The sequence below is a fragment of the Acartia tonsa genome, chromosome 14 (assembly GCF_053477335.1).
Source record: "Acartia tonsa isolate MP-2025a chromosome 14, ASM5347733v1, whole genome shotgun sequence".
Lineage (NCBI taxonomy): Eukaryota > Metazoa > Arthropoda > Copepoda > Calanoida > Acartiidae > Acartia > Acartia tonsa.
This window is the reverse complement of record NC_137273.1, coordinates 6,018,533-6,044,439: the sequence shown is the minus strand read 5'-3', so window position 1 is coordinate 6,044,439 and position 25,907 is coordinate 6,018,533. Positions and strand designations below refer to the sequence as shown.

At 29.7% G+C, this 25,907-nt stretch overlaps 1 protein-coding gene across 1 annotated transcript in view; it reads right to left on the bottom strand.

Moving 5' to 3' along the window:
• The window catches only part of LOC145306390 (muscle calcium channel subunit alpha-1-like), a 226,126-nt gene that overhangs the window by 16,785 nt on the left and 183,434 nt on the right, over positions 1–25,907 (bottom strand). Inside the window, exons 28-51 of the mRNA XM_080148481.1 lie at positions 25,400–25,503; positions 25,053–25,115; positions 23,781–23,816; positions 15,862–15,989; positions 15,494–15,615; positions 15,180–15,313; positions 14,670–14,741; positions 14,108–14,249; positions 13,586–13,642; positions 13,209–13,328; positions 12,811–12,903; positions 12,335–12,418; positions 7,339–7,414; positions 6,508–6,623; positions 6,121–6,212; positions 5,707–5,795; positions 5,155–5,301; positions 3,658–3,716; positions 3,186–3,281; positions 2,799–2,875; positions 2,345–2,475; positions 1,688–1,745; positions 1,296–1,385; positions 475–538 (exon numbers count right to left, since the gene is read on the bottom strand). Of these exons, the coding sequence (XP_080004607.1) occupies positions 475–538; positions 1,296–1,385; positions 1,688–1,745; positions 2,345–2,475; positions 2,799–2,875; positions 3,186–3,281; positions 3,658–3,716; positions 5,155–5,301; positions 5,707–5,795; positions 6,121–6,212; positions 6,508–6,623; positions 7,339–7,414; positions 12,335–12,418; positions 12,811–12,903; positions 13,209–13,328; positions 13,586–13,642; positions 14,108–14,249; positions 14,670–14,741; positions 15,180–15,313; positions 15,494–15,615; positions 15,862–15,989; positions 23,781–23,816; positions 25,053–25,115; positions 25,400–25,503 (2,250 nt within the window). The remainder of the gene's footprint in view (positions 1–474; positions 539–1,295; positions 1,386–1,687; positions 1,746–2,344; positions 2,476–2,798; positions 2,876–3,185; positions 3,282–3,657; positions 3,717–5,154; positions 5,302–5,706; positions 5,796–6,120; positions 6,213–6,507; positions 6,624–7,338; positions 7,415–12,334; positions 12,419–12,810; positions 12,904–13,208; positions 13,329–13,585; positions 13,643–14,107; positions 14,250–14,669; positions 14,742–15,179; positions 15,314–15,493; positions 15,616–15,861; positions 15,990–23,780; positions 23,817–25,052; positions 25,116–25,399; positions 25,504–25,907) is intronic.

The following is a 25,907-nucleotide window of genomic DNA, read 5'->3' as shown; positions in this document are numbered from 1 at the left end:
GAAACAAGGATTATGCATCTATAAGTAGCGAATTACAAAAATATCATTATGGAGAATCTGACAAAGTGAGTTATAAAACAGATGTTCAGAACGATAGAGAACTTGCAATCCATCATATGAATATAAATAAACCTTTAATTAAGAATAAGTATCATATTTGAAGAATGAACGATAGACAGACTAACCAAGAAAATAATACACTGGATGCTTAACAGGGAATAATCAAAATTTCAGCAGTATATCTTAAATGTCAGCCTAGAAAACCAAATTTTTCCTTAGCATTACGGACGGACTGACGGTCAGACAAAGTGGATTAGACAGAGAGAGAGAAAAAAAATTAAGGAGATAGAAAGTTAAATGTTAAGAAAGGAAGTGAAATCAGAAAAAAAGATAGAGATAGAGAGACAAAATTAACAATAACAATCACCAGCTTTGCAGAGAGGTTTAGCTTTTGTTTTTAAATAAATATATTACCTCTTGTTCATCAAGATTACCAGAAATTGTTCTCTTAAGCTCTGGGCCGGCCTCATGGAGGGTTCTAAAATAAAAATCAGAATTCATTAGTGCTTACACTCAAAACTATTACATGATAACCTAAACCCCAGTTCACCTTAGTTTCTAATTAAAAAAAACCACTCATTTCTAGCCCCTGCGGGGGGCTCCAAATCAGACTCTATCTCTATAGTGAACTACAGCTGTGGGTCTCTGTAAATGATCCAAATAAATGTAAGGGAAACTTCCAATTGACTAATTGAGAATTATTGAAACAAGGACAAATTTGTCCACAAGTAGCACAGCATCAGCAAGCCGTAAAAGAACAGTAAATCGTAAGACAGTTTGAAAAGTAAATGCATTGCTTACTGATTCTAAATTACACCATTGAAAAAGTAGTAATATTTTCTACAATCTTTCTTGTTGCTGCTTATCTGTTTTTAACACCAGCTTCAACTACACAGCCACTTATTCCTTTAGTCTCATGTGTCTGTCTACCTATTTTTCTGTGCTTATGCTCGGTATGTATGTCTGTCTGTCTGTCTGTCTGTCTATCTGTCTATCTGTCTATCTGTCTGTCTGTCTGTCTGTCTGTCTGTCTGTCTGTCTGTCTGTCTGTCTGTCTGTCTGTCTGTCTGTCTGTCTGTCTGTCTGTCTGTCTGTCTGTCTATCTGTCTGTCTGTCTGTCTGTCTGTCTGTCTGTCTATCTGTCTGTCTGTCTGTCTGTCTTTCTGTCTGTCTATCTATCTATCTATCTATCTATCTATCTATCTTTTATCTGTCCTTCATCAATCTATCTATACCTAAGGCCAGCTTGTAGACTGACGGTCAAATCTTCTTCTACATCCATTCTCTCTACAGCTAACCGCGTTTCTTTCTTCTTTTTAAATCGTCTAAACAGAAAAAAAAATAATTAGTTAAGTTTTCATTTCGTATAATATTCTGGGAAAATGATGAAATAACTGCACATTTTTATATTTCACCTCCAGCATCCCTCCTCCCCCATCGGGACAATTGATAAAATTGATCCAATCTAATAATTTAGTTTAGATTTTTATGTAAAACAAAAGTATATATATGTCTAAAGACGGTTTGAGAAACTTTTCTTCTCCTTTAAAAAGTTACAAGTAGTTTAGGCTAAAATTACGCGTCTGATATAATAGCAGTAGGAACTATCTAAAAAAATGAACAATACCTGAAGTAGTCTTGAATGAGGAAGGTTGCATAGAATTTACCAACAGTTACTTCGTCTTCTAGATAATAAAGTAATAGTTATTTCTTTCATCGTATTATAAACGGCTTTCCGCGGATATAGAATGTACAATTATAAGATTAAAACTAGTTTTTTTAGCCCCGATGATTGTACATTTCTATATTCGTAGAAAACTTGATATAATACGATGCTAGACATAGTTTTTTCGTATGGATGAGAACCGGTTCCTATCCACCGGATTCGAATGAATACGAGAAAATTATTTAACTGTATATTATTTGTCTTTGTCTGTCAGTGTCCATACATCCATCTATCGACCAGATAATATGTCTGTTTCAGAAAAAAACTGTATTATAATTAATCGTATTGTCAATTATGCATTTATCTTTCTTTACTTAATGACAATCTGACTTTCTTACTTTACTGACTGACTATCCAATATATGTAGAAGTATGTATCAATTCATCTAGCTATCCACCTTATATACTAGCTAATTATCTATCTTTTTACCTTTCTTACTATCTTACAAACTGATTATCTAACTATTCTACTATAATATCTTCTTACTGACTATATATTTCTGCTTATAAATCTTCCTATAATATACTATCTATATTCTTATCTATCTATCTAACTTACCATCTCCAGGAGGGGGAACTAAACTGTCCAGTAGTTTTTCTGGCGTCCGCTTCCAAATTTTTCTCATGATTGCTCTCAGCTCAATGTTGCATTGTTCTATTGGTCCATCCATTTTGATTTTTAAGGAGGTTCTAAATAGATAGGATGTGCATTGACTTCCGCATACTATTATATTAAAAAGCTTTCATATTCACAAAAAAAACACAAAATAGCAAACAAATTAGAAGGGATGTTTTATGATAAAGGTGAACCAAGAATTATTATGGAATAGTTTTAGTGTAATATATTTCAGTTCTGTTTATTTTAAATATTAAAATAAGACACATTTATGTACCAAGTATTGATATTTTAGAAAAAGAAAATGCTGTTGTAATCTTTAAATAGAATAAAAGTACTTAACAAACCAACACTTGACTTGGAGAGTAGCTTCGTTATTACAAAAACTAGTTCTAACCTAATCACAGCAAAAAGTGTAGCTCTAAATTCTACAGTACCATCGGCTTTCAGAGGCATATTCATAGCTACCAGCCGCTGAATAGATAGATAGATATTAGATATAAATAAAATCGAATAGATAGAAACATACAGTACCTTTTAGAGGCAATCTCAGCCCCCATATAGATAAAAATATGTTCTGTTTGATATCATGCAATAAGGGAAGTTTAATATAAGTCCAGAGAAAGTTTTAGGTTTTATTAGATGGTGAGTGGGGTTGAAGGGGGAAAGCATAGTCCCTAGAAATCTAAATTATAATTGCATAAAGGTGTTGGAGGGGGGGGGGGGGCTTTATCACCCCTGAAAATACTAGGGCAATTTCAAATTTTAACAATAAAAGCCTCACCTTACAAGCCACTCTATGAGGACAAAGTTTTCCAAAGCCAAGGGGTGGCGAGATTTTTCTTAACAAAGTTACAACGTCCACGTGCTTTATTCGACCCTAAATAGATAAATAATTTTAAAAATAAATAAGAGGAATATCAAAAAGTAAAACAGATATGCATAGATAAATATAAGAAAAAGATACAGATAAAATAGATTGTCAGTAAAAATTTTTAGACATAGTAATTTTTAGATAAAGACATAGAGATAAAAAAGATAATAAAAATAGAGATAAACAATAATAAAAATAGAGATAAACAATAATAAAAATAGAGATAAACAATAATAAAAATTTTAATTTTCAAGAAGATAGGCCATTATATAAATAAATGGACACACAGACAGATTAAATATCAATGGGTTGACACGTGTATAGATAAATAGAAAGACATATGGATTGACACAAAAAAATTACGACATATAGATTGACTAACCTTAGCATCAGGATCGTATTCTGACCAGAGTCGTATAAACTCGTCTAAATGATGGGGTCCTGAAAATAAGTTGTATTTAAATTAGGGTTGGGCCGGATAGTTTTTTGGCCGGATACCGGATATCCGACCGATTTCAAATGCCGGATATCCGGTCAACGCCGGATATCTGGCCAAATTGCCGGATATCTGGCCAAATTGCCGGATATCCGGCCAAATTGCCGGATATCCGGCCGGATAACCGGCCAAATATCTGGCTTCTTATTATATAAAACTGGTAGCTACGCCCTTAGAGGCCTTGAGGGGGGAGGGAGAGTTGAATTTGATAACCATTTTTTTTATTTCAGATTTAAGAAAGAAAAAAAATTTAGGGGGGGCTTACGCCCCTTATTTTTATATTTAGTTGAAAAATTAAATAAAAATATTTTTTTTTTGGGGGGGGGGGGGTATTTTTTGTTAAGGGCGATTTTTCTTGGGAGAACTTAAACAAAGCATTTCATGTTATTAAATACTTAAATATTCTATAGTCGTACATCCTCATATGAAATATAGGTGTTCAAGTCGATTTCAGGTTCCAGGTATAGTCCTGCAAGTCCTGAACCTCCAGGTCTCCAGAAATCTTTAAATGGTTCCAGTGACAGCAATTTTTGACTTAGACACTTCAAATTTTAAATTTAGGCTTTTATATGTCTTCGTGACATATTACAATTTCATAAAATCCATTGCTGTTTACCTGCCGACTGCCAGTTTGAGGCTGGCAGCTTCCAAGAACTGCTGCCCCCGCCAAAATTTATGTTTTGAGATTTCTAATATAAAACTTACATAAAGATAAACATATTCAGAAAAAAATGTTCTTATAGCTTCGATAATAAGAAAATTACAGCCATTTATAATTAAAAAAGCAGAAATTTTTGTTGTATAAAATAAAATATTATATTGCCGGATATCCGGCCGGATAGTTTCAATATCCGGTATCCTGCCGGATATTGAAAATGGCCGGATATCCGGCCTCACCGGATATCCGGCCCAACCCTAATTTAAATATCATTCTATAATAGTAATAAATATGTATGTGTATGTTTTTCTATGTGTCAATTAATAAATCCAAAAACGGGACAACAAAAGTTAAACAAAATTAGTAAGAAATACGTCACACCAAAGACATTAAAACGGTACTTACTACGACATATACTCAAATTATACTGACAGTCAAGGGTTTGGTAATCAAAAAGCTAGGCTATTAGGTTATATACATATTAGAGCTTTTATATACCAATATATTATGTACAGTGTGGACCCGCAGGGTTAGAGCAACGCAAATATAGACCCTCCAGGGTATAAAAGCATATCGAAAAAAACTACCATAACCCCTTATTTTCAGTATATTTAAAGATATAAGGGAAAGGGTTTCTGTGCTCGCTAGGCACTTTTACAGAAAATACCGGGATGTCCTGTATATAAATAGAAGGGTTGTGTGTGGGATGTCAATGTTAAACAAACCTAGAATGGACCAATCTCTGGTGAGGTAGTCAAAGTTGTCCATGATGACAGCCACGAACAGGTTGAGAATGAGGAAGCTGCACACGATGAAGAAACTGATGAAGTAGATGTAGGCGAGATCCGTTCCACAGCCATGCCCGTCAGGATCTTAATACAGAGATAGATAGTTAGTTAAGTAAGTATAAATAGATGGATGGATGGATACCTAATAACCAATATGTATAGGCTTTTAGATAGCTGCATAGGTAATGAGTGGTTTGATAATCGGATGGATTGATGTTTATGTAGATATATTGATGCATAGATAGTTGAATAAACGTATAAATTTATAGATGGGTGGGTGGAAGTATAAATTGATGGAAGAATGAAGACAAGCATAAATGCATGAATGTAAGGATGGATGGGTTGATATATTGTTAGATAGTTGAATAACTGGAGGGATAAATAGATTGATAGATGTATAAACAGATGGATTTATATTAAGATTCTTGGATTTATGGATAGATTGACAGGTGGATTGATAAACAAATATGTAAAATAATAGATAGTTACCTTTATCATCAGATTTAGGATCACACCTCGCCTCAGGTTTATTTAAACAGTCCAACATAATTTCTTGCCACGCTTCACCCGTCGCAGACCTAGTCAAAATACATCAATATGTAAAAATGCTTTAGTTTAAAATTATCGCCTGCGCCCCCTAAAAAGGTCTTTAAAAGAAAAGTAAAAACTAAAACTAAACATAAAACTGGGACCTTTAATAAGTTTTTCTGTAAAAAAGAACCATATTTGCAGTTCGCGAGAACTTTTGTTACAAAAAAACAAGAAAGCCTTATATCATTGAAAAGGTTATCACAAACCATTAAAAATCAACGCTCAGATTAACGGACAAATGCCTAGCAGTTAAAGGTTTATATATGTCTGATACAGGTTATTTTACCAGCAAAAAGAAAAAGGTTTATTTACCTAAATAGCACTAAAAGTGCTTGAGGAAAAGTTTGAAAATTATTGTTTCTATGTATTTCTGTTCCCTCCTGTAACGCTATTTTTCCAAACACCTAGAAATGAAAATAAACATTAAACAAATACAGAAAGGAAATTATATTAAACAATTAAAAAACAAAGTAACAAATTGATACACAAGGTAAATTATATAAATCTACATTATTTTCTTCAAATTTTTTAAATATATACATAAATATGTAGATTGAAAAATAAAATATAAATGTATACCCAAAATTACATAGATGATTAAAGAGCTATGAGTCGTTTAATCATAGATGAGTAATATAGATAAAAATAAAGGTATAATATATTATATATAACATAGATTAGTAATCAAATAGAACATACCTGCATTCCTACAACTCCATAGATAAAGAATATTAGAGCTATGAGCAGGGCAACCCATGGTAAAGCTTGAAAAGACTTTATAAATGTCCATAACAAGGTTCGAATACCTTCCCCCTGTTTCAAAATTATCATTATTTTAAGATTTAATCAGAGATGGCATAAAAAACCACGTGGTTTTAATCAAGTGGTTTAAACCAAAAAAAAAGCTTTAAAAAACCAAAAAAAACCAAGGTGGGATGGTTTAAATGTTTTTTTTAAAATATTTATACAAAGGTCTATCTTTCCAGTTATATCTTTTCATAACGTAAATAATACAGTAAATAACTGTCAGTCAGGGTTGTCAAATCGGGCGGGCGGTTTTGGGCTGCCCTTTTTCGGGTCCTTTTGGGCACCCCCCCGTTTCGGGGGTGAGAAAAAGGGGGAAGGGGTGAATAAAGAGGGGGGGGGCAGGCCTATAATTTGGATATTATTAAAAAAAACCTGGTTTTTATTTTAAAAAACCAAAAAAAACAAACTGGTTTGTTCTTTTTTTAAAAAAACTGGATTTTTTCCATCTCTGGATTTAATACAATGGAATAGGGACAATTCCTTAATTAAGATATCACATCAGTAAATTATTGGTGAAAATGTTTTAACACCAAAAACTTGTGCCAACTAATCAAGATTTATGAAAAGTTCAAAGATTTGAACCCAACGGTTAAAAGAACGTGTTTATAAAACTTTTGGTAATTGAAAATTTAACAATACAATGTCCTCTTCCTTCCTGGGACTAGCTAAGGGGTTGAATAGTTAAGCATTTTTAATCTATATTTTCTAAATGATAATTTTCCTTTGATAGGAGCTTGACCAATCTCATGACTCGAAACAGGCGGAAAAAACTCACAGAAATCATGTTGTCGTTTCCGGGCTAAAAAATACATAAAAATAAATACAAACAAGATTTGTCTTATTAAAAATCTTACGCATTTGATGAAAAGCTTCCTTGAAAGGCAATTGTTTTGCTAATTGTAAATAACAAAAATAAATTGTAGCGTTTTAAAGGACAAAAAAACATAATTGTTTGAAATAGCTAGTACTAAATGTATTTTGTTTTCAGCAAATGCGTAGGTACATAAGCATACTAGTTAAATTGTTTAAGACTTCTACATATACTTGAAATAGATTTGAATAATTTAACCAAAAATCTAATTTAAATTGTATCGAACGCTTTCGTTAAGTCTAAACTACACAAATTATGGCAGGAATTAGTCATAATATTTTACAAAAATATGAATGGTTGATAAAAATATTCAAATCGACTTAATTAATACTTTGATTTAGAAGATTTTTACTCTGTTATTTTGATTTAAAAGCTGGGATAAAACTAGAATAGCTTTTATATAATTAAACTTAAAGTAATACAAGGCAAGAAAACCTATTTTTTTTGAAAAACTCATATATCCTTATAAGTATACTTATATGGTAATTGGGAGATAGGTAATAGGTATACATAAACAATTTAAAAATCCAGTAAAAAACAAAGCTATTTTCCAGCCTTCTATGACTTCCTTATTCATTACTAGATACTATAATACATAATTCTCATTGTAAAAATAAGATAAAATTAATAAAAGTGAGTAATAAAACAATATTTCATTACAAGGATAGTTCCAAAAAATGCATCTAAATTTTTTAATAGCAACATTTATTATAAAGAAACGTTATTATTAAACATGTAGTTTCTAAACATCATGTAAGTAAAATCCATTTATCAAGGCTTCGCCACTTAACATTTATTTTGTGTTATTTTTATGGAACTATTCATTATGCTTCATATCTATCTGTTGTAACCTAATATATTTAATACTTAAGTCTTATTTAATGTTAAATATAATATTATTTACATTGCAATATAAATATTAAATGCTCCTATATAATTTTAAAAATAGGGTTTAAATTATAATTATAATATAAAATTTTGATTCAAGCTTTAAGGAAAGCGATTTATAAAACATAATTTGAGGCACTCTATTCCAAACAGGTTGCAATACCCCCCACCTTTTTTTTGGGGGGGGGGGGTGGGGGTGGGAAGGGTCAGAGCTGGATCTTTAAAAGTGTAGCCGTTGCCGTAGTCGTAGCCAGAGGTAAGCCACCAACCTAATAGCGATCTTTAAATCATATTAACCATGCGTTGCCGTTGCCACAAAAAAAATGCGATCTTTAAATCATATTGGCATCGCGTTGCCATTGTCGTAGCCGTGGCTGGCAACGTTAAAAGTGGCTACAGTCCATTAGTGCTGCTAAAGCGTTGCTAAAGCCACAAAAACAGCTACTTTTGATATTTTTAATGTAAAACCATAGAAATTGAGGTTTATATAAATTAAAATTATTTAATGAATGTATAAATAATTGTAGAAGCATGGAATATTTTTTTTCAAAACTACCATAAAAACATTTTAGTTGTGGTTTTTATAAATAATAAAATAAAAGTAAATTACCTATAAAAGTTAGGATGTAGTTTATTTATATGATGTATAAAATAACGCACGGGCATGGAATGATTAGTTAATATTGAACCGTCAAGTATGTTGCCTGTGTTACATAAAGAGACAGTTTTTAGGAAATTAATATAATAAAACTATAAATATACTTAAGTTAAATTAAATTCTTTTGGGGATTTATTACTGCAATATTATTGATAAGGTTGGAATATGATTACATTTTTAAAATTTTAGTAATCGAATGTATTTCTTTATCTATATTGAATTAATTGGACTCTCCCTTTGTCTTGTGTGTATTGGCTGCCTGTCCAGCCGTGCTGGGCAATTAAGATTCCACATTACTATCCCGACGAATGGTTGAGCGTGCAATGTCGTGCTGTGCCGTGCCCCGTCACGATATAGGCCATACCAGCCGTACCAACTACATTGGATCTTGCCCTTAAAAATACGTAAATATTACAAGCATTTAAATGTATTATTAAAATAGTAATTTTGTATAAAATATAATTTTATTTATTTGATGAAAATAATTTATTTTTTGGGAGGGCTATAAAAGATTTTAGATATCCATATTTCTAGGATAGCCGGCATTGCATTGCTGTAAAATCATTTAAAAATCCATGTTTTATTAGCAGCACTGTGGCGACGACTACAGCTACAGCTACAACCACGTCTACGCCTACGACAACGACTACGACTACGACTACGGTAACGGCTACGGCCACGGCCACGGCTACGGCTACGGTAGCGGCAACGCCAACGGCTACACATTTAAAGATCCAGCTCAGGTAGCGAGGGAAGTAATATTTTTCTTAGGACATTTCTTTAGGGGGGGGGGGGGAGGGCCTAAGAGGGTTGCCATACAGAGACAAAAAAACCACCAGAAATAATACAGTTTAAGAATTAATTTTAAAGCAGAAAAATTGTAGGAGCTTTTATGGGCAGTTGCACAATCCTTGCTTCTAATATTAATGCTCTGTAATGCGTTATGCATTTACTTCCGCACGTCAATGAATCAAATTATCAAAACCGCATATTTTTACAGTCACACAGCACTTTCATCATAGCTTCACTTACATCATATTCTCTATTGTTTATTTTTGCGAAAATGTATGCACACCCCGTAATGCATAATGGTAGAGATTAGAGGGAAAATGCAAAAAAAAAGAGTATAAAAGGATTAACATAAATCTCCCCTGTTAAATGTTTGTGCTGTTGTTATATAAACATAAGATTATAACAATAAAGTGATTATTGGAATATAGTTACTTATTATATAAAGAATTCTAGTAATATAGCTCAATGTTGGTATTCATACCGACTTAATATCTGTTGTTTTAAAACCAAATTATAAAGGAATTGCAATTTTTTATTTAAAGTCATTTTGTCGAAACGTGCAATTGTAATTGTCGACAAAGTATTCCTGTATTTAACAGGATAGACATTTTTCTCTTTAAATAATAAGTAATTCTATTTTTCCCATCTATAAAGTTCCTCCATTGTTTCAAAGCATAACACTTATGTTCTAAATAATAATGTAACATTACATTTACTAGACATTTTATAAGATATTTTTACATTTTACTTAGCGTTGTTTTAATCAGTTCTAAGAGTAAGACATTCAAAGGTTGTTTAAGGGGGTGGGGGACAGGAAAATAAATCTTAAAAATTGTGCAAAAAAGGATATTGCAAAAATCTGTGTATATGGTATATTTGTGTTTAATGTTGAACATAATTTGTTTATAATGCACAAAATATAATATTATTTTCAGGGCTAGATATAAAATATATCAAAAGAAAGTAAAATTTTCGACTAAAAGGGCCATATCAATCTATATTGATCGCTGAATGCTAGTTTTGTAATGATATGTCTTACATTGATATAATACTAGCAACAATATTAACCAAAGTAAAGGATCCCCAAGGCTTGGACCCTGAAAGAAAGGATCAAACCATTTAAGAAATGTTTTTTTTCTGTGAAAATATATACCAAATCAAAATGTACGAAATCATTTGCAATGATTAAATATATTATTGCAAAAAAAAGAGAAATAATGTTTGTAAAAGATTGCTGCTATTTTCTAAGCGCAGCTGCTCAATAAATTTAATTTTAATTAAATAGTTTACAATGCACAAGAAACCAGGGCGTCCTTTCTTCCAAAATATCATTAAAGAATTTCAAATAAAATCATACAGTGGTTGGTTAAGGATGATAGTTTGACCATGTTAAACATTATTGAAATGCACAAATTCTAATAATAAAGACAATCTGTAATGATAAATTATTATTGCTTTTGTTTCATATTCTGTTTAAACCTAATGTGAAATTTTTGAAGGCTATTAATTTTTATGATTTAAATAAAGCAATTGATACTGTTTATCTCCTAATTTCAATTATAAATATCTAATTTTTCTTTAAAATAAAGACAATTAACTATATTAAAGCATTATAATATAAAATATAATTAATCCTAGTCTAATTATAGGGGCTATGAAGTTTGAGAGACAAAATTTTGAATTGAATTTTTCTTGATAAATTTCATTTACATTAGAGATATTTTCTAATTCAAAACATTGTCTTTCTTTCATGCATATAATAATATTACTGGTTCTTAATATTGATACTTTTTTACTTATTACTTCTCTATTTTTACATGCTAAGATATATAATTTATTCTATATATATGGGTTTATAGATTTAATAATTTAATTAAAATTATTTATTGCCTAATCGGTCTTTAAGTTAGGCAGAGTTTGGCAGTCTCAAATAAATACAGGGTGTCCATAATCAAGAAGAACAAATGAGTCAGATTAAAAAGAAGGATGTTTAAATAATCCCCAATCTTAATACCATAATCAACCATAATTAACAGTCATAATATTTATGATTATAAGGTATCCACTATCTTAAGAGAGATTCCATGCAATTCCCAAAGTTCTGCAAAACATCTAACCCTATCTTCTGCAATATATGTATATCCCAAGTTATTTTGATATAAAAAAGCTCTACGGGGTTGTGGATGTTGTTTTATGAAGGCAAGAGCATTTCAATCTACAAAATTTTTAAATTACTTCCTTAAGATTTTAATGGGACACCCTGTATGGTAAGAAGAAATTAAAAGAAGTATAAAAAGGTTTAAAAGGTGGAGGAAAGCAATGATTTGAGCTCAAATTTACTGTTGTTCAAACTTACATTTAACTCACTATAAATAATGTCTAAAAAACTGCCAAAGACGATCACAAAATCGAAAGTATTCCACGGGTCGCCGAAATAATTCTGAAAAAGAAGACGACATCCATTAGTTGGTTACATGTAAAACCGCGGCAAAATGCGCGCGAAAACTTACATTGAGCTGGGCCATGCCAATGTCGATGAGAGAGCCGAGCACTATGACAAAATCAAACGAGTTCCAGGGGTCACCGAAATAATTCTGTAATTAAGAGGTAAATAAATATAGATAAAAATATTACAAGGAAAAGTATTCTTTTAAATTAGTAGATAATGACTCTTGTCTAACATAAATTATTTGCATTTTAGAATACTTAGCCTTGATTAAAATAAAAAAAATAACTGATAAACCTGAAAAAATTTAAGTATTATTATTAATTCATATCTATATTTATTTTGAAATTTCTTTAGACTATTTTCAAGATAAATCATTATAAAACTTTGGTAAGTATTATGTAATTCTTATTTTTGTTTCCTAATTCCATTTAAAATCAATTTTCATACAAATCTACAATTCTGAATCTAATGGAATTCTTATCATTGAAATGTAAATCACATATCTTATTTCAATTATTATAGCAATAATATCATTACCTTGAATTTAAATGCTGCTAGTTTGACAATGAATTCCAGGGTGAAAAATACAGTAAAAAGGATATTAAAAACATCTAACACTTCTGTGTATAACTGAAATTAATAAGAATAGTTAGTTGAATAATAGATATATAGATTTTTGATACTTTGATACTGTTTGGTTTAATCGTAATACTTCCTTACAAATGATTTATAAAATTAGACCAATAAACCAGAAAATTTAGAAAGATAAATAAATCAAATGTTTTTAATATTCATGATTTGATAAAAGCACTTGATACAGTTTTTTTCATATAATATTTTTGAAAATGGAATTTAATAACAAAAAATATGGTTAATGAATAAATTTTTAAAATCTTACTAAGCATTTCAGTTTAATTAAGATAGATTATGGTTACCTTTGGTTGTTGGTAGAATTTCATAGCTAATGAAATAGTATTTGCTAGAATAGCACTAAATACTGTATATTCACATAAGGGTGAGGTAGCAAAGGCCCATAGCTTGTACTGCAATGGATTCTGAAAAAAAATGCACCGATAAATTGGACAATTTTAAGAGATATATCAATAAGGGTCATTTATAAATTTAAGATTTTATGTAGTTAAGACCAAGGTGATTAAATTCCTTCCTATCAAATCCTTCTTTTACTGTACAACCTTTTAAAAGAATTGTGTAATGTTTTGAGGAAAAGAAAATAGTAGAAAACAAAATAAGTTTAATCTAAGGAAGACTAATTTATCTCACATTGTCCTGCCTATGAAAAAACTAAACTTACTTTGGGTATATATCTTCTGACTGGCTTTGCATTCAAAGCAAACTCAATACAGTTTCTCTGAAAAAAATAATCGATTATAACAAGTTTTCCGCAGGTAATTTTAGGACTAGTTTCATTTCAGTAGAAAAAATAGATCATTTTCTCTTATATAAAATTCTTACTTGAAAATTAAAAATCTTAAAAAGCAATACAGGAGATAGAAACAATTAAAGAACAGTATTATAGAAAAAAAAGAAGGAGAACAAAAATCACAAAACCTTTCTCATGGTTTTTAAATTCTTTATTACCTATATTTTGTAGCATAAATAACATACCAACTAACAAAGTAATTTATATAATGGATTTCATTGGTAAAGGGAATCTGTAAAAAAAGAATCAGCCGTCTATCTTGAATAGCTGCTTAGAAATTCACATTTCCCCTAAAGTGATACTGACTGCCGAAGGACGGACAGACTAAGTTAATTATTGAGTAGTTTCGCTACTAAAAGAAGGACACAGACTTGCTTCACTAGTTTTTCATACCTGGTTTTTATCCAGTTCACAGTGTTTGAAAGCCGACTCTCCTTCCGACTGAAAGGTGACAATAACGAAACCAACGAAAATGTTGACCATAAAGAAGGCAATGATAATAATGTAGATGAAATAGAAGATGGCGATTGCTGGCCTGAATTTATTTAGGTGTTAGAGTTTTGATTTGGTGCTAAAAGGTATTTCATTATCATTATTTGTACAATGCAATGTATGTAATTTTCTTCTAAAGGTCATTGCTAATGCCAATTTAAATTTTGGTCCCACAAAGAATAGGAAGATTTAGTAAAATCTTTCATATGCATAAATCAAATGATTATACTTTTTTTCATTAAGTTTAAGTGTTAAACTCACATAAAAGAAACTATTTTTTGTCTGTATAACATCTCTAAGCAAATCTTATTACTTATAACTATAGAAACTTTAGCGGACATATTTCATGTATACAATGTAAAAAAGTTTTTTTGTAACAAAGTATGTACCTATTGGCCCAATTCGATATTTTTTTAACTTTCTAAAGTTATTAAATACAAGCAAAATTAAACTCTAATCCTGCCTGTAGTTATGAACAGGTCCGACGTCCACTTCATTTGAGTCTATGGAAACATACAGAATACCAGGCCATCCTGTTCAAACCAGTTTTAATATGCAGTTTATTATCAATTGGTATTAATTCATTATCTCAAGATCCTACAAAAAAAAAACACTTTAAAGGTTGACTTATTTGCTATTATTATGCATGTCACTTGTTGTATAAATTAAGTTAAAATGTCAAAACTACGGGTTATATATAATGTTTATTTAATATAAATTTGATCATTTTAAAGATTATGTCAGATTTTAAAATGAGTAAGGAAAAACTTATTTTTGTTGATAAGCTAATATAAAAAAAATCATTAAACCCTTTAATAAGGTCAAACTAACATAAAATAAATCAAGTTTCCCCGTTAGTTCTCAATATTTAAGTTTTGATAATAAAGGGGGTTAACAGATAAAAAATTAAAAAAATAACTGAGTAGATTCTTAAAATCCTATGTTGATCAACAATGCATATAAAACTGTTCCTTCAAAGGTAGAAACAACAAATAACGTGAGCATGGCGTGCAGAACATTATCATAGTTGAAATTACTTCTCTCCCAGAGACGCTCCTCCACCACTGGTTGGCTCTTGTCATTGTCCATAAAGTTAATGAAGCTTCCCTGAAATATTACAAATATAAGTGTGACAAAGTGGATTCTATTAACCTTTTAAAATCTGTACATATCAAAAAGTTTTTCTTGACTAGGCAAATCTTTTCTAACCAAATATTTATCGAATCGTAGATCTCTAAAAGTCCATTTAATTTGTTTAACCCACTTAACCTTGATAAAATTGTATACCTGGCAAGTAGCTTCTGTAAGCTTTGTACGATCTGTACACATGAAGAATTTTCCCTTGAACAGCTGAACACCAATGACAGCAAACATGAATACTAACAGCACAGTTACGAGACAAATGTTACCTAAACAAAAATTTTATTTTGATGAATTGACATAACGATTTAAAACTGAAAGAAAATGCAAAATGAACTTTAAAAACGTATTGTAATAAATGTCAAATTCATAGAGAAATTATCTGTAGATACCTTATTTTAAGTACCAAGCTTAGTTAGGACTTTCAGACAGAGATATTGCAATCAAAGGGTCTTATTAACTTTGGTTGTTTATTCTTGAATTCATTCCACTAGAAGTTCCCGAAAGTATCATACCTATAGTTTTTACAGCCACAATAACGCACTGCACCACATGTTTGAGCCCCTTGGCTCTGTTGATTGCCCGCAAGGGTCGCAACACTCGCAAAACCCTCAAAATTTTCACCACAGATATGGCTCCAGAACTAAAAATAAATTCAATGTCAACAAAGTAAAAACATAAAATAAAATGTGCTGAAAAAAGCACTCCTATAAAAATCTTTGCCTATCTACAAAAGATGTAAAATTGAGCTTAAAATATGCAGTAAATATTTCTTACATTAGTCATAAGATAAAAATTGGCGATATGATAAAGCTGCATAAATAATGTCTAGACAAGTTTTTCAAAAATCAATAGTTATGAATAAAAATATAAATTTTAATTCAACATGCTCAATTTCGAAAAGCAGAATTTTGAAGTAATCAAAAAAGCTAAAATTTTGTAATTTTTGATCTAATATCATTTTTATAATTAATAGTTTTAATTTCAAACATAATTTTATCCAGACAACATGATTTAATAGCTACTGATAATTACAACTATATGTATAAAATCATTAACAATTTTTAAATAACAACACTTTACTTTCAATACAAAAATACAAAACAACACATTTTTTATTAGAATCTCCATTACAATTTAGATGGTGCTCTAAATTTTGTAATTTGTTTTTATTTGTATGGAAAAGCACCATTGTTTCATTTATGGGGACACACTTAGGTAACAAGTTACGATTGAAACCATTTATGGTATGTAAATAAGGTTTAATATAATGATTAGCTACACTTGCTATACACATTTTTAACAATAATCTACATAAACTGTGTACCACAATTATGCTCATCTTTAAAATTTAAATGAGCTGATATATATGACAAAGGCCCTAATTAATCAAATATTTCAATGTTATTTTTGTAAATAAAAAGGGAATATAATTTTTTTTTAAATGTATATAAATTGATACCATAAATGATTGCAATCTTTATTATCTGAAAGTTCACTAATAAATGCAACATACTATTTCACGTCCATGTAACAAACATTTAATTTTCTCAGGTAGGATGTATTTAATTATTGTAACAATATTCGTAACCATTTTTATTTTTTTTGTACATAGCAGTCTAAATCTAAATTTAATCATTTTTTTGTAACCAGCAGACTTTTTTATTTAATCAGTATAACCCTTTTTTGATTTAGAATATGTTTGTAAGTAGTCTGTAATTTAGAATTCATGCAATGTAGTACATTGGCAATCATAGAGTAATTAATATGTAATAGATTTAATTTTTTGTGTTATTTCATTCTATTCATGCAAAAGACATTGTAAAAAAATTTTGATTTTCCCCATAATTCAGAAAGATTAAACCATATCAATATTTGATTTTAATAATAATTTTTTAATGGAAAATTTTTCAAATATTTAGTTAGTAAATATTAAAATAACTTTGAAGTAAAATATAAATGCAAATATATGTGTGTTGTGAGTGTATACTAGTATAAATAAGTAAATTGAAAATGCTAAGATGAAAGGAAGAGTTGGGCCAGGAATTATGGAACATTAATTATTATATTTCATGATTAGATCTCTGCTAAAGCGTTTTCCTAGATGAATTAAAGTAGGACACTTGCCATTAATAGGACATCAGGAAGCAGGGGAAGGAATGCCTATTAGCATAAGAAAGTTTAACCAGTATATGTTGAAATTTAAAGAACTTTCTTTTTGAGCAAACTGGGCAATAATTCATCTACTTTTTATAAGGATTTAGAAATACTTGAAAATAGTGTGAACAACCCAAAACTATTTAGGTGTTATAATCCCTAAGTCCCTGTGAAAAGAGAAGGGGAAAAGGTGGACACTGATTCAATTAGTTGAGAGAGAGGAGATAAAATCAACCTTATTCGACGTTCACTCAAAGCCCAAAAATAATGGACTTAAAAGTGTATTAAACTGTATATAAGACATTTGTGAATATATTGATACCATTAATTTGCCTCTTAGATAGAAAAAAGTATGTTTTTTTAATATTTTTCTCTTGCTACAAATCAAATTTCAAATTTGAGTCACCAAAAATGCTAAACTAATTTTTGCTCTAGAAGAATCAATTTTTGGAGTTAGAAAGTGCTTAATACCTCATTTTAATCGCCTGGCATTGCTTTATAATATACAGGTAATGACTTGGTTTTATATGGAACAGCTGACTAAAAAATCGAGGTTTTGTGATAAACCCACTTTTGTTGTTGCTCCATAAATGATATTTTTTTTCCCAATTTTTTTGGCTGTAAAGAAGCTTTATATATTCATATAACATCCACCTAAATTTAACTTTTGATATTTTATTTATAACATCACCAGAGGGAATTGAATTTTGGAAAAAAAATATCAATTTATATTTTACACTGCTATGCATTGTTTTTGTTCTTGTTCCTAAAAAAAATTTATATTATAAAAAAGAGAATTATTTAACGCTTCTATAGGTATGTTTATCATTTTTCTAGGCTAAATATAACTATAATTACACCATTTTAAAGTTAGACATCATAACATATTAACACAATTATTGAATCGGTCTGTATTATTAAGCTGGCAACTCTTAAAACAGCTGCATTTCATTATCCTATTATATAAAGTAGTAATCTTTTTTGTCTTCAGCTTAAGATTTCGACCATTACAGTACCTATTGAGTTCTGTGTTTTATGGATGCTTCTTATAGGACCCTGGATAGTTTTGGAATTTTGTAAAAAATATCAATTTATATTTTACACTGCTATGCATTGTTCTCGTTCTTGTTTCTAAAAAAATATTTTTATAATTAAAAAGAGAATTATTTAATGCTTCTATAGGTATGTTATTCATTTTTCTAGTCTAAATATAACTATAATTTCAGCATTTTTTAAACATCATTATATTCAAGTTATTGTAATTTTTAAATAAAATATCAATATCAAGAACTATTGGAACAATTTTTACCAAAACAAGGTGTTATAAAGTGTAGGATCCCTCACAATATCTATCTGTCTGTCTATAATGCATTACACATGTAATGCTAATAGAGAGGATGCTATAAGAGTGCTCTTATAATGTGAACTTCTCATAATTGGATGGGCTTCCTGAAACCAGAGACCATAAAGTTGGCCTAGTCACTACAAGGGGAGTGCAGGAGTATCCAGGGGGAGGTGCTTGTAAAAGGGTAATTTTTTTTAGGGATGGGGGTAATCACCCCCCGTAATAAATTATGGGGGGTAAAAAACCAGCCTTTTAAATTTTTTTTAATAGGAGTAAAGAAAATCCTTAAAACTTACAAATCTAGGAATCAAACTAGCACCCCAACCAATAATCGGTTCCATGCCAAATGTAGGAGTGGAAAAACATTGGAGGGACAAATGCTTGAGTCCCAAACGTCAGAGTGGAACAAACGCAGGAGTGGGACAAACGTTGAAGTGGACAAACGCAGGATTTTTGGGACAAACACAGGAGTCCCAAACTTTTTTTTCAATTTTGAATTTTTTTTATACAAACACAGCCCCCCCTACCTTCGTCCTGTTACTTTTCTTAGTTAGGTTAGGTTAGGATATAGGCTAGGGGGCTGAGCGCTGCAGCCATAGTCATTATTTTGTAGACAAGGGTATAAAAAATTTCAAAATTGTAATATTATTAAAATAGTAGACACTCCTAGGTTTTATTTAAGCAATGTCCACTCCAATGTTTTCCACTCCAACGTTTGTCCACCTTGATGTTTGTCCACTCTGACGTTTGTCCCATTCTTACGTTTGTCCACTCCGATGTTTGGGACTCCTGCATTTGTCCACTCCAACATTTGGGACTCCTATGTTTGAGGTAGAACCCCAATAAGTAAATCTCAATAAAACTTGATAAAATTATGCAAAATATCAAAGTATCCAATCCCTGAATTTCAATTATCTAACTTGAATAGGAGTAGAGATAATCATGAAAACTTGAAATGTAGGAATCGATATAGCCCACCCCAGTTTTTTTGGCAAATCCTAATGAAACTTGATGAAAATATGGAGTATTGATAGAGAGAGAGAATATTCAATCCATGAAAATTTCAGCCTTCTATCTTTTATAGAAGCCGAGAAAATATCGTTTTCCCCTTTCTGTCTCAGACAGACAGACATACCAATGAACAGACTTACAGATGAATGGACAGACAATGGACGGACAAATATTTTGAATTATAGAGTAGCTTCACTACTAAAAAACTAAATAGGATAATTGTTGTACACAAATTGATTTCAGTATGATTTAAATGAGCTTACTTAATCAAGGACGTCCAAGCTTTTTGATTTGGGGGGGAAGGGGGGGGGGGAATTGAAATATCTAAATTTGGGCATCCCCATGTTCATTTTGTGGGGTAATCTTTATATAATAGAGGCAAGGACGTCAAAGCTTTTTATATTTTTTTTTGGGGGGGGGGGAAGGGGAAGATTAAAAATTATGGGGTTGCCCCAAAATTAATTAATAACCCTTAACCCCCTCCTCCCCCCCCCCCCGGGACATCCCTTTACATAAAGTAATGATTATAAAGTTGCTAAGTACCTTACTGCTACAAAAATCATCTTCCAACATTTAAGATTAATTCTAACACGCCTGAATTAACAAAAAGAGCTAACCATGGCGTGGATATACACATCCTAATTGTAAAAATGTTTTGCTTTTTAAAATTGTAAATCAATTATTCAGGAATCATTTTACTTTGTTTATTTACTAGCAGCTGCACTCCAAGCATCTAGGAGCTCTGCAATTAAAGGAGTAAGGAAGTTAGTAAAATAGCCTTATACTTTACCGAAATCTTAAGCTACAGACAAAAAAGCTTTATATGATATGTATTAATTTGTAAAACTGCAAATGATAAAATATGACCTATTTTTTTCTCTTTAAAGATTCTCTTCAAACACCTCCCCCTTTTTATATAAAGATGCTAATTCCCCCCAACCCTAAGAGGATATAAGCAGTAAAAAACCCCGCAGGGGGCACAATTTTCTAACACTTCTTTCTTATTTAGTCTTTTAAAAGGATTCAAAATGCATTGACATATATATATATTTTTTTTAACTCTTATTTTATACATCTTAATTGGAACTGATGATCTATTTCTATAGAGAAACATATGTATTCCATCAATAAAAAGTTAAAAAATTAAGTGTGTTTATACATATAATAATTACTATATATAATAGGATAATGAATTGCAGCTGTTTTAAGGGTTGCCAGCCTAATAATACAGACCGATTCAATAATTGTGTTAATATGTTATGATGTCTAACTTTAAAATTGTGTAATTATAGTTATATTTAGCCTGGAAAAATGATAAACATACCTATAGAAGCGTTAAATAATTCTCTTTTTTATAATATAAATTTTTTTTAGGAACAAGAACAAGAACAATGCATAGCAGTGTAAAATATAAATTGATATTTTTTTTCCAAAATTCAATTCCCTCTGGTGATGTTATAAATAAAATATCAAAAGTCAAATTTAGGTGGATGTTATATGAATATATAAAGCTTCTTTACAGCCAAAAAAATTGGGAAAAAAAATATCATTTATGGAGCAACAACAAAAGTGGGTTTATCACAAAACCTCGATTTTTTAGTCAGCTGTTCCATAAAAAACCAAGTCATTACCTGTATATTATAAAGCAATGCCAGGCGATTAAAATGAGGTATTAAGCACTTTCTAACTCCAAAAATTGATTCTTCTAGGGCAAAAATTAGTTTAGCATTTTTGGTGACTCAAATTTGAAATTTGATTTGTAGCAAGAGAAAAATATTAAAAAAACATACTTTTTTCTATCTAAGAGGCAAATTAATGGTATCAATATATTCGCAAATGTCTTATATACAGTTTAATACACTTTTAAGTCCATTATTTTTGGGCTTTGAGTGAACGTCGAATAAGGTTGATTTTATCTCAGAGAATGCTATCCTAGTGTTCATACCTTCCACTAATATTTCTTCAAATATTTTTCCGTGAAGATTTATTTTAGGATTATACAACAAAATTTAGGAATTCTTCTTTTAGTGATAACTATTCTTAACTTTAGATTTTTAAATCATCTGGAAATTTTAGCAGTGTTTGATAAACATCTGCTATCCTTGCTTACTTTCAGAGTACAGTTATCAATTCATTGTTATTTTACTATTTTGACTTAACATATCTAAGTGATGCCTATTTTTAGATATTAATACTTATTTAAGAAATAATTTTGAGTATCTTGTATAAGAAAATTTAAATTTGTATTTGTAAGTAAAATTGCCATGCTGTTTGTTAAGTTAAAAAGTTTTGTAATAGTTGGAAACCCTAAATGTATAGTATACAATATCTAATGCATACCAAATGAATGGGAAACAAGTTTGAATGTGAATTGAGTTCACTCTAAAAATCAGGTAATTTTCTTCTATTTTTCAACAACTTTCCATGTGATTTAAATCTTAAAAATCGATTGGTCTAATGAGCTATTTTAATTTTTACAATTTCAATGACACAAAAATCGAAATTTCAGGGTAATTAAAAGTGTTTAAGAGTGTTTGAGTGTAATATGTATGTTAGTTATAAAGTTTGCACATTAAGGCTACAGAATATTGAATTGCAGATGTTATCTTTTATGTGTTAAAGCATACCATTTTTTTAAGTAGATTGAACATGGATTATCTTAAATTTATATTTTCAATAACTTTGTTTTAGTGAAACAAAATTTGAGTAGCTTGGTTATTTTCTATTAACATTCAGCAAAAACATCACACTTGTTGAATCTAATGTCTAAATTTTTATCAATGTTAGTATTTCTGATCTCTGAAACCAACAGTTTGTAGTTAAACAGGTTGTTATCTCTAAAACAGAGATATGTAGCAAATTTACATGCAAAATAACCTAAAAAAAAACATGCAAATAATGTATTAAAACAAAAATCATTGGGTAAAAATTAAAAATTCCACTCCATCTAAAAATCTATGTCTAAATACAAGACTTAAATTGTTTTCAAAAATCTAAAAGACATTTTCTTTCCAAAATTGCAAAGGTATCACAAAAAATCTGCTTTAAAAATATTCTAAAAAATATTGTCTGATTTTAAAATTGATGTATAAATAAGAAATTAATAAAATCTAAAAGTCTAAAGCCTATGTTATGACATAAAATATTTCTATTTTATCAATTCCTAATTAATGTTGATAGCAAGTATTGTGTGGGTCTGTAATTTTAGGTAATTAGATAATTATTTTTTTTATATATATAAAATGTTTTGTATGTTAAATGGGTAACAGATTCACTGACAACATCTACCAAAAGGTTGGACACTTATGGGTACACGCAAATTTAGTTTTTTTTATTTCACAAAATCAATATCTTTAAGTGCTAACTATTATATTACTTGAGAATATAAAATCTGTTTAAAGGAACAATGCCACAAAGTTACAACACTAATATTTCATTCTTTTTTTTTTTTTAAAGATCAAACTCTTTTTTTCTTTATTTTTTTCTACAAAACTGATTTGAGCATTCAATTATCTACGCTAAACTTCTCCAAATGCTTAGAAAAACACTAAACTTGAAAATTAAAGAGTATGCCTTTCTTTTAATGCCAGCAAAATATTTCTTAATAAAGCTAAGTTTATTCTTAAAACTCCTCCAGGGAGGAAGGGTACAATTGGTTGTAAATTAAAATGGTCCACAAAGTTTTAAACACACAATCTCTCTTTTGTTAGCCAAAAACCTTGAGGTGACTTTTAAAAATATGTAAAATTTTGTAAAAATTTAAGTCATATTTCTCAGTGGCACCAAGAAAGGCATAATCTAATGTATTAAAGATGCTAAATAAAAACACAATATGACATTTTTCGTATTTTAAAGGAGGGGGGAAAGGTTTCCTGATTTGTTGGACCACTGGATGGCCCCCATTTAATTATTAATACTCACTTCCTCAAAGTTTCAATTCCGCTCTCTTTAAGCATACTAAAAAGCAAGGGTCAGGTGTATAATAAAAATATGGTACAAAATTAATTAGGGCATTTTTTTCTCAATTTTGTAAAAAAGATAAAGTAGCTCAACTTTTTATTTCCGTAGAAAAAAAACTACAAAAAAACCCAATATTTTAATGTAATAAATTCTCTTCTCCAAAGTTTCTTTTATCAATCTTTTTTTTTAAATCATGAAAATTTTGAGTCTTTCTTCAAGGAATAAAGTTATTTTAAAATAAAAAAAATATTTTTTTTACATATTTTTTATACTGTTATAGTTTTAAATAAAAAAGAGGAGCTACTTCATTTTTTTTTTAATGTGGATAATTCTAAAATAATATAACCAGAAAGAAAATGGCGGCAGAACCTAAAATTCTATTCTAAAAATAAATATAGCAGCAGGATTATAATAAAATTGGGATAAGCAAAGATATACTGGTTTCTGGAATTAGCATCAACAGTAGAATAACAATAAAAGAGCAGACCTGCTTAGATATAAATTCTACTGTCATAATAAGAGATAAAATAACTCAGGAACCATAGGTAATGTTTGTTTGACTATCATTAGCTCTGAAGAGCTTTTCAGCCTGATCTATTGACAAATGTTCAAAGTAGGTTAACATTGTAAATTCTAATAAATTCTCCAACTTAATTTTTCTATTTTGTACTAAAGTCCTTTTAAAATTCAGATTTCTTTCAACATTTTTACCCTTAAAGTTGATTAAATATAAAACATTTTTTCAAGTAACTTACAGTTAATATGTTTGAATAATCTTAATATCTATTTTTTTTTTAATAATCTGTATGATATAATACCTAAAAAGTTTCCTAAAACAATATTTACATTTTTAAGACAGTGTTTTAAACTGCTTTTTCATTATACAGGGGCATACTTTACAATTTAAAAAATAATATTTACATTACAGTACTTTTTGAGCAAGAACATCTTCAAAATATTTACATTTACAATTATTTACAAACTGATGTTAAAAGGCAGAAGTTTCTTGGACGAAAAAAATGGAAGCATACAAATATACTGAGTATCATTAAAATAATAAATAAACTTTAAACATTAAACAATGCCCTTAAAAGATATATTACATACACTTAAAACTTATAGAGAAGCTTTGCCAAAGAAAAAAAGACCAAATTGACTCGGTTAACCAACATTAATTTGGCATATCAAGTTATATTATGCAGAAAATATAAAGGGTTGAAAAATTGATTTTACCTGAAAACGAATGAGATTAAACTAACAGCCACTACTAGTAGATCTAGCAAATTAAAACCACTCCTAAAATTAAAACAAAGTTATTTTCTATAATTAGTAAGATTAAATTATATAGGTAATTATTCATGTTTCTATTTTACTAGTGAACAATGAACATAAATGAATTGTTGATTGGTTTGAACTATTGTGGTCTCTCTTGGCGGCTACAGGTGCGGATAAGCCTGACGGGCTGAACTGTCGGGGTGTTGGTACGACTTAATCCGTAAAAGTATTGTTCATGACGTCACACATGACACCATCGCTTCCTTTTAGCTAAGCTACTAGTTGAAGAAAATGAAAAAAATTACCTACAAAAACTTCCTTCATGAAGTACAAATCCATAAGCGATGATTTTCAACATACACTCCATGGTGAAGATTGTTGTAAAGAAATAGTCAAAATAATTCAGGATCTAAAAAAGATGAATTATTTGTTAATCTTTTGTCGATCTATCTATCTATTAATCAATAAATCAATCTACCGATCTAACAATTTTCAATCTATTAATTCATGTAACTATGTATCTATCTTTGTATCCTCCTTTTTGTCTATTAACCATTTATCTGACAAACATTAATTTATTTAAATATCTATCAGTTTTCTTTAAAGTCTTCTAATATTTATTTATTAATCAGGGAGCTTTAGGGATAGACAAACATTGATGTACATCCCCAGTGCAGTGGTGATAAAAAGTGTAGATTTGATTTTTTGGAGGAAAGTGTGGACATTATAATTCAATAAAAAATAGTTTTTAAAACAAAAAAAATAATTTTAATATATTCATAAAATCATTTAGGTTTATAATTTGTCTATCTA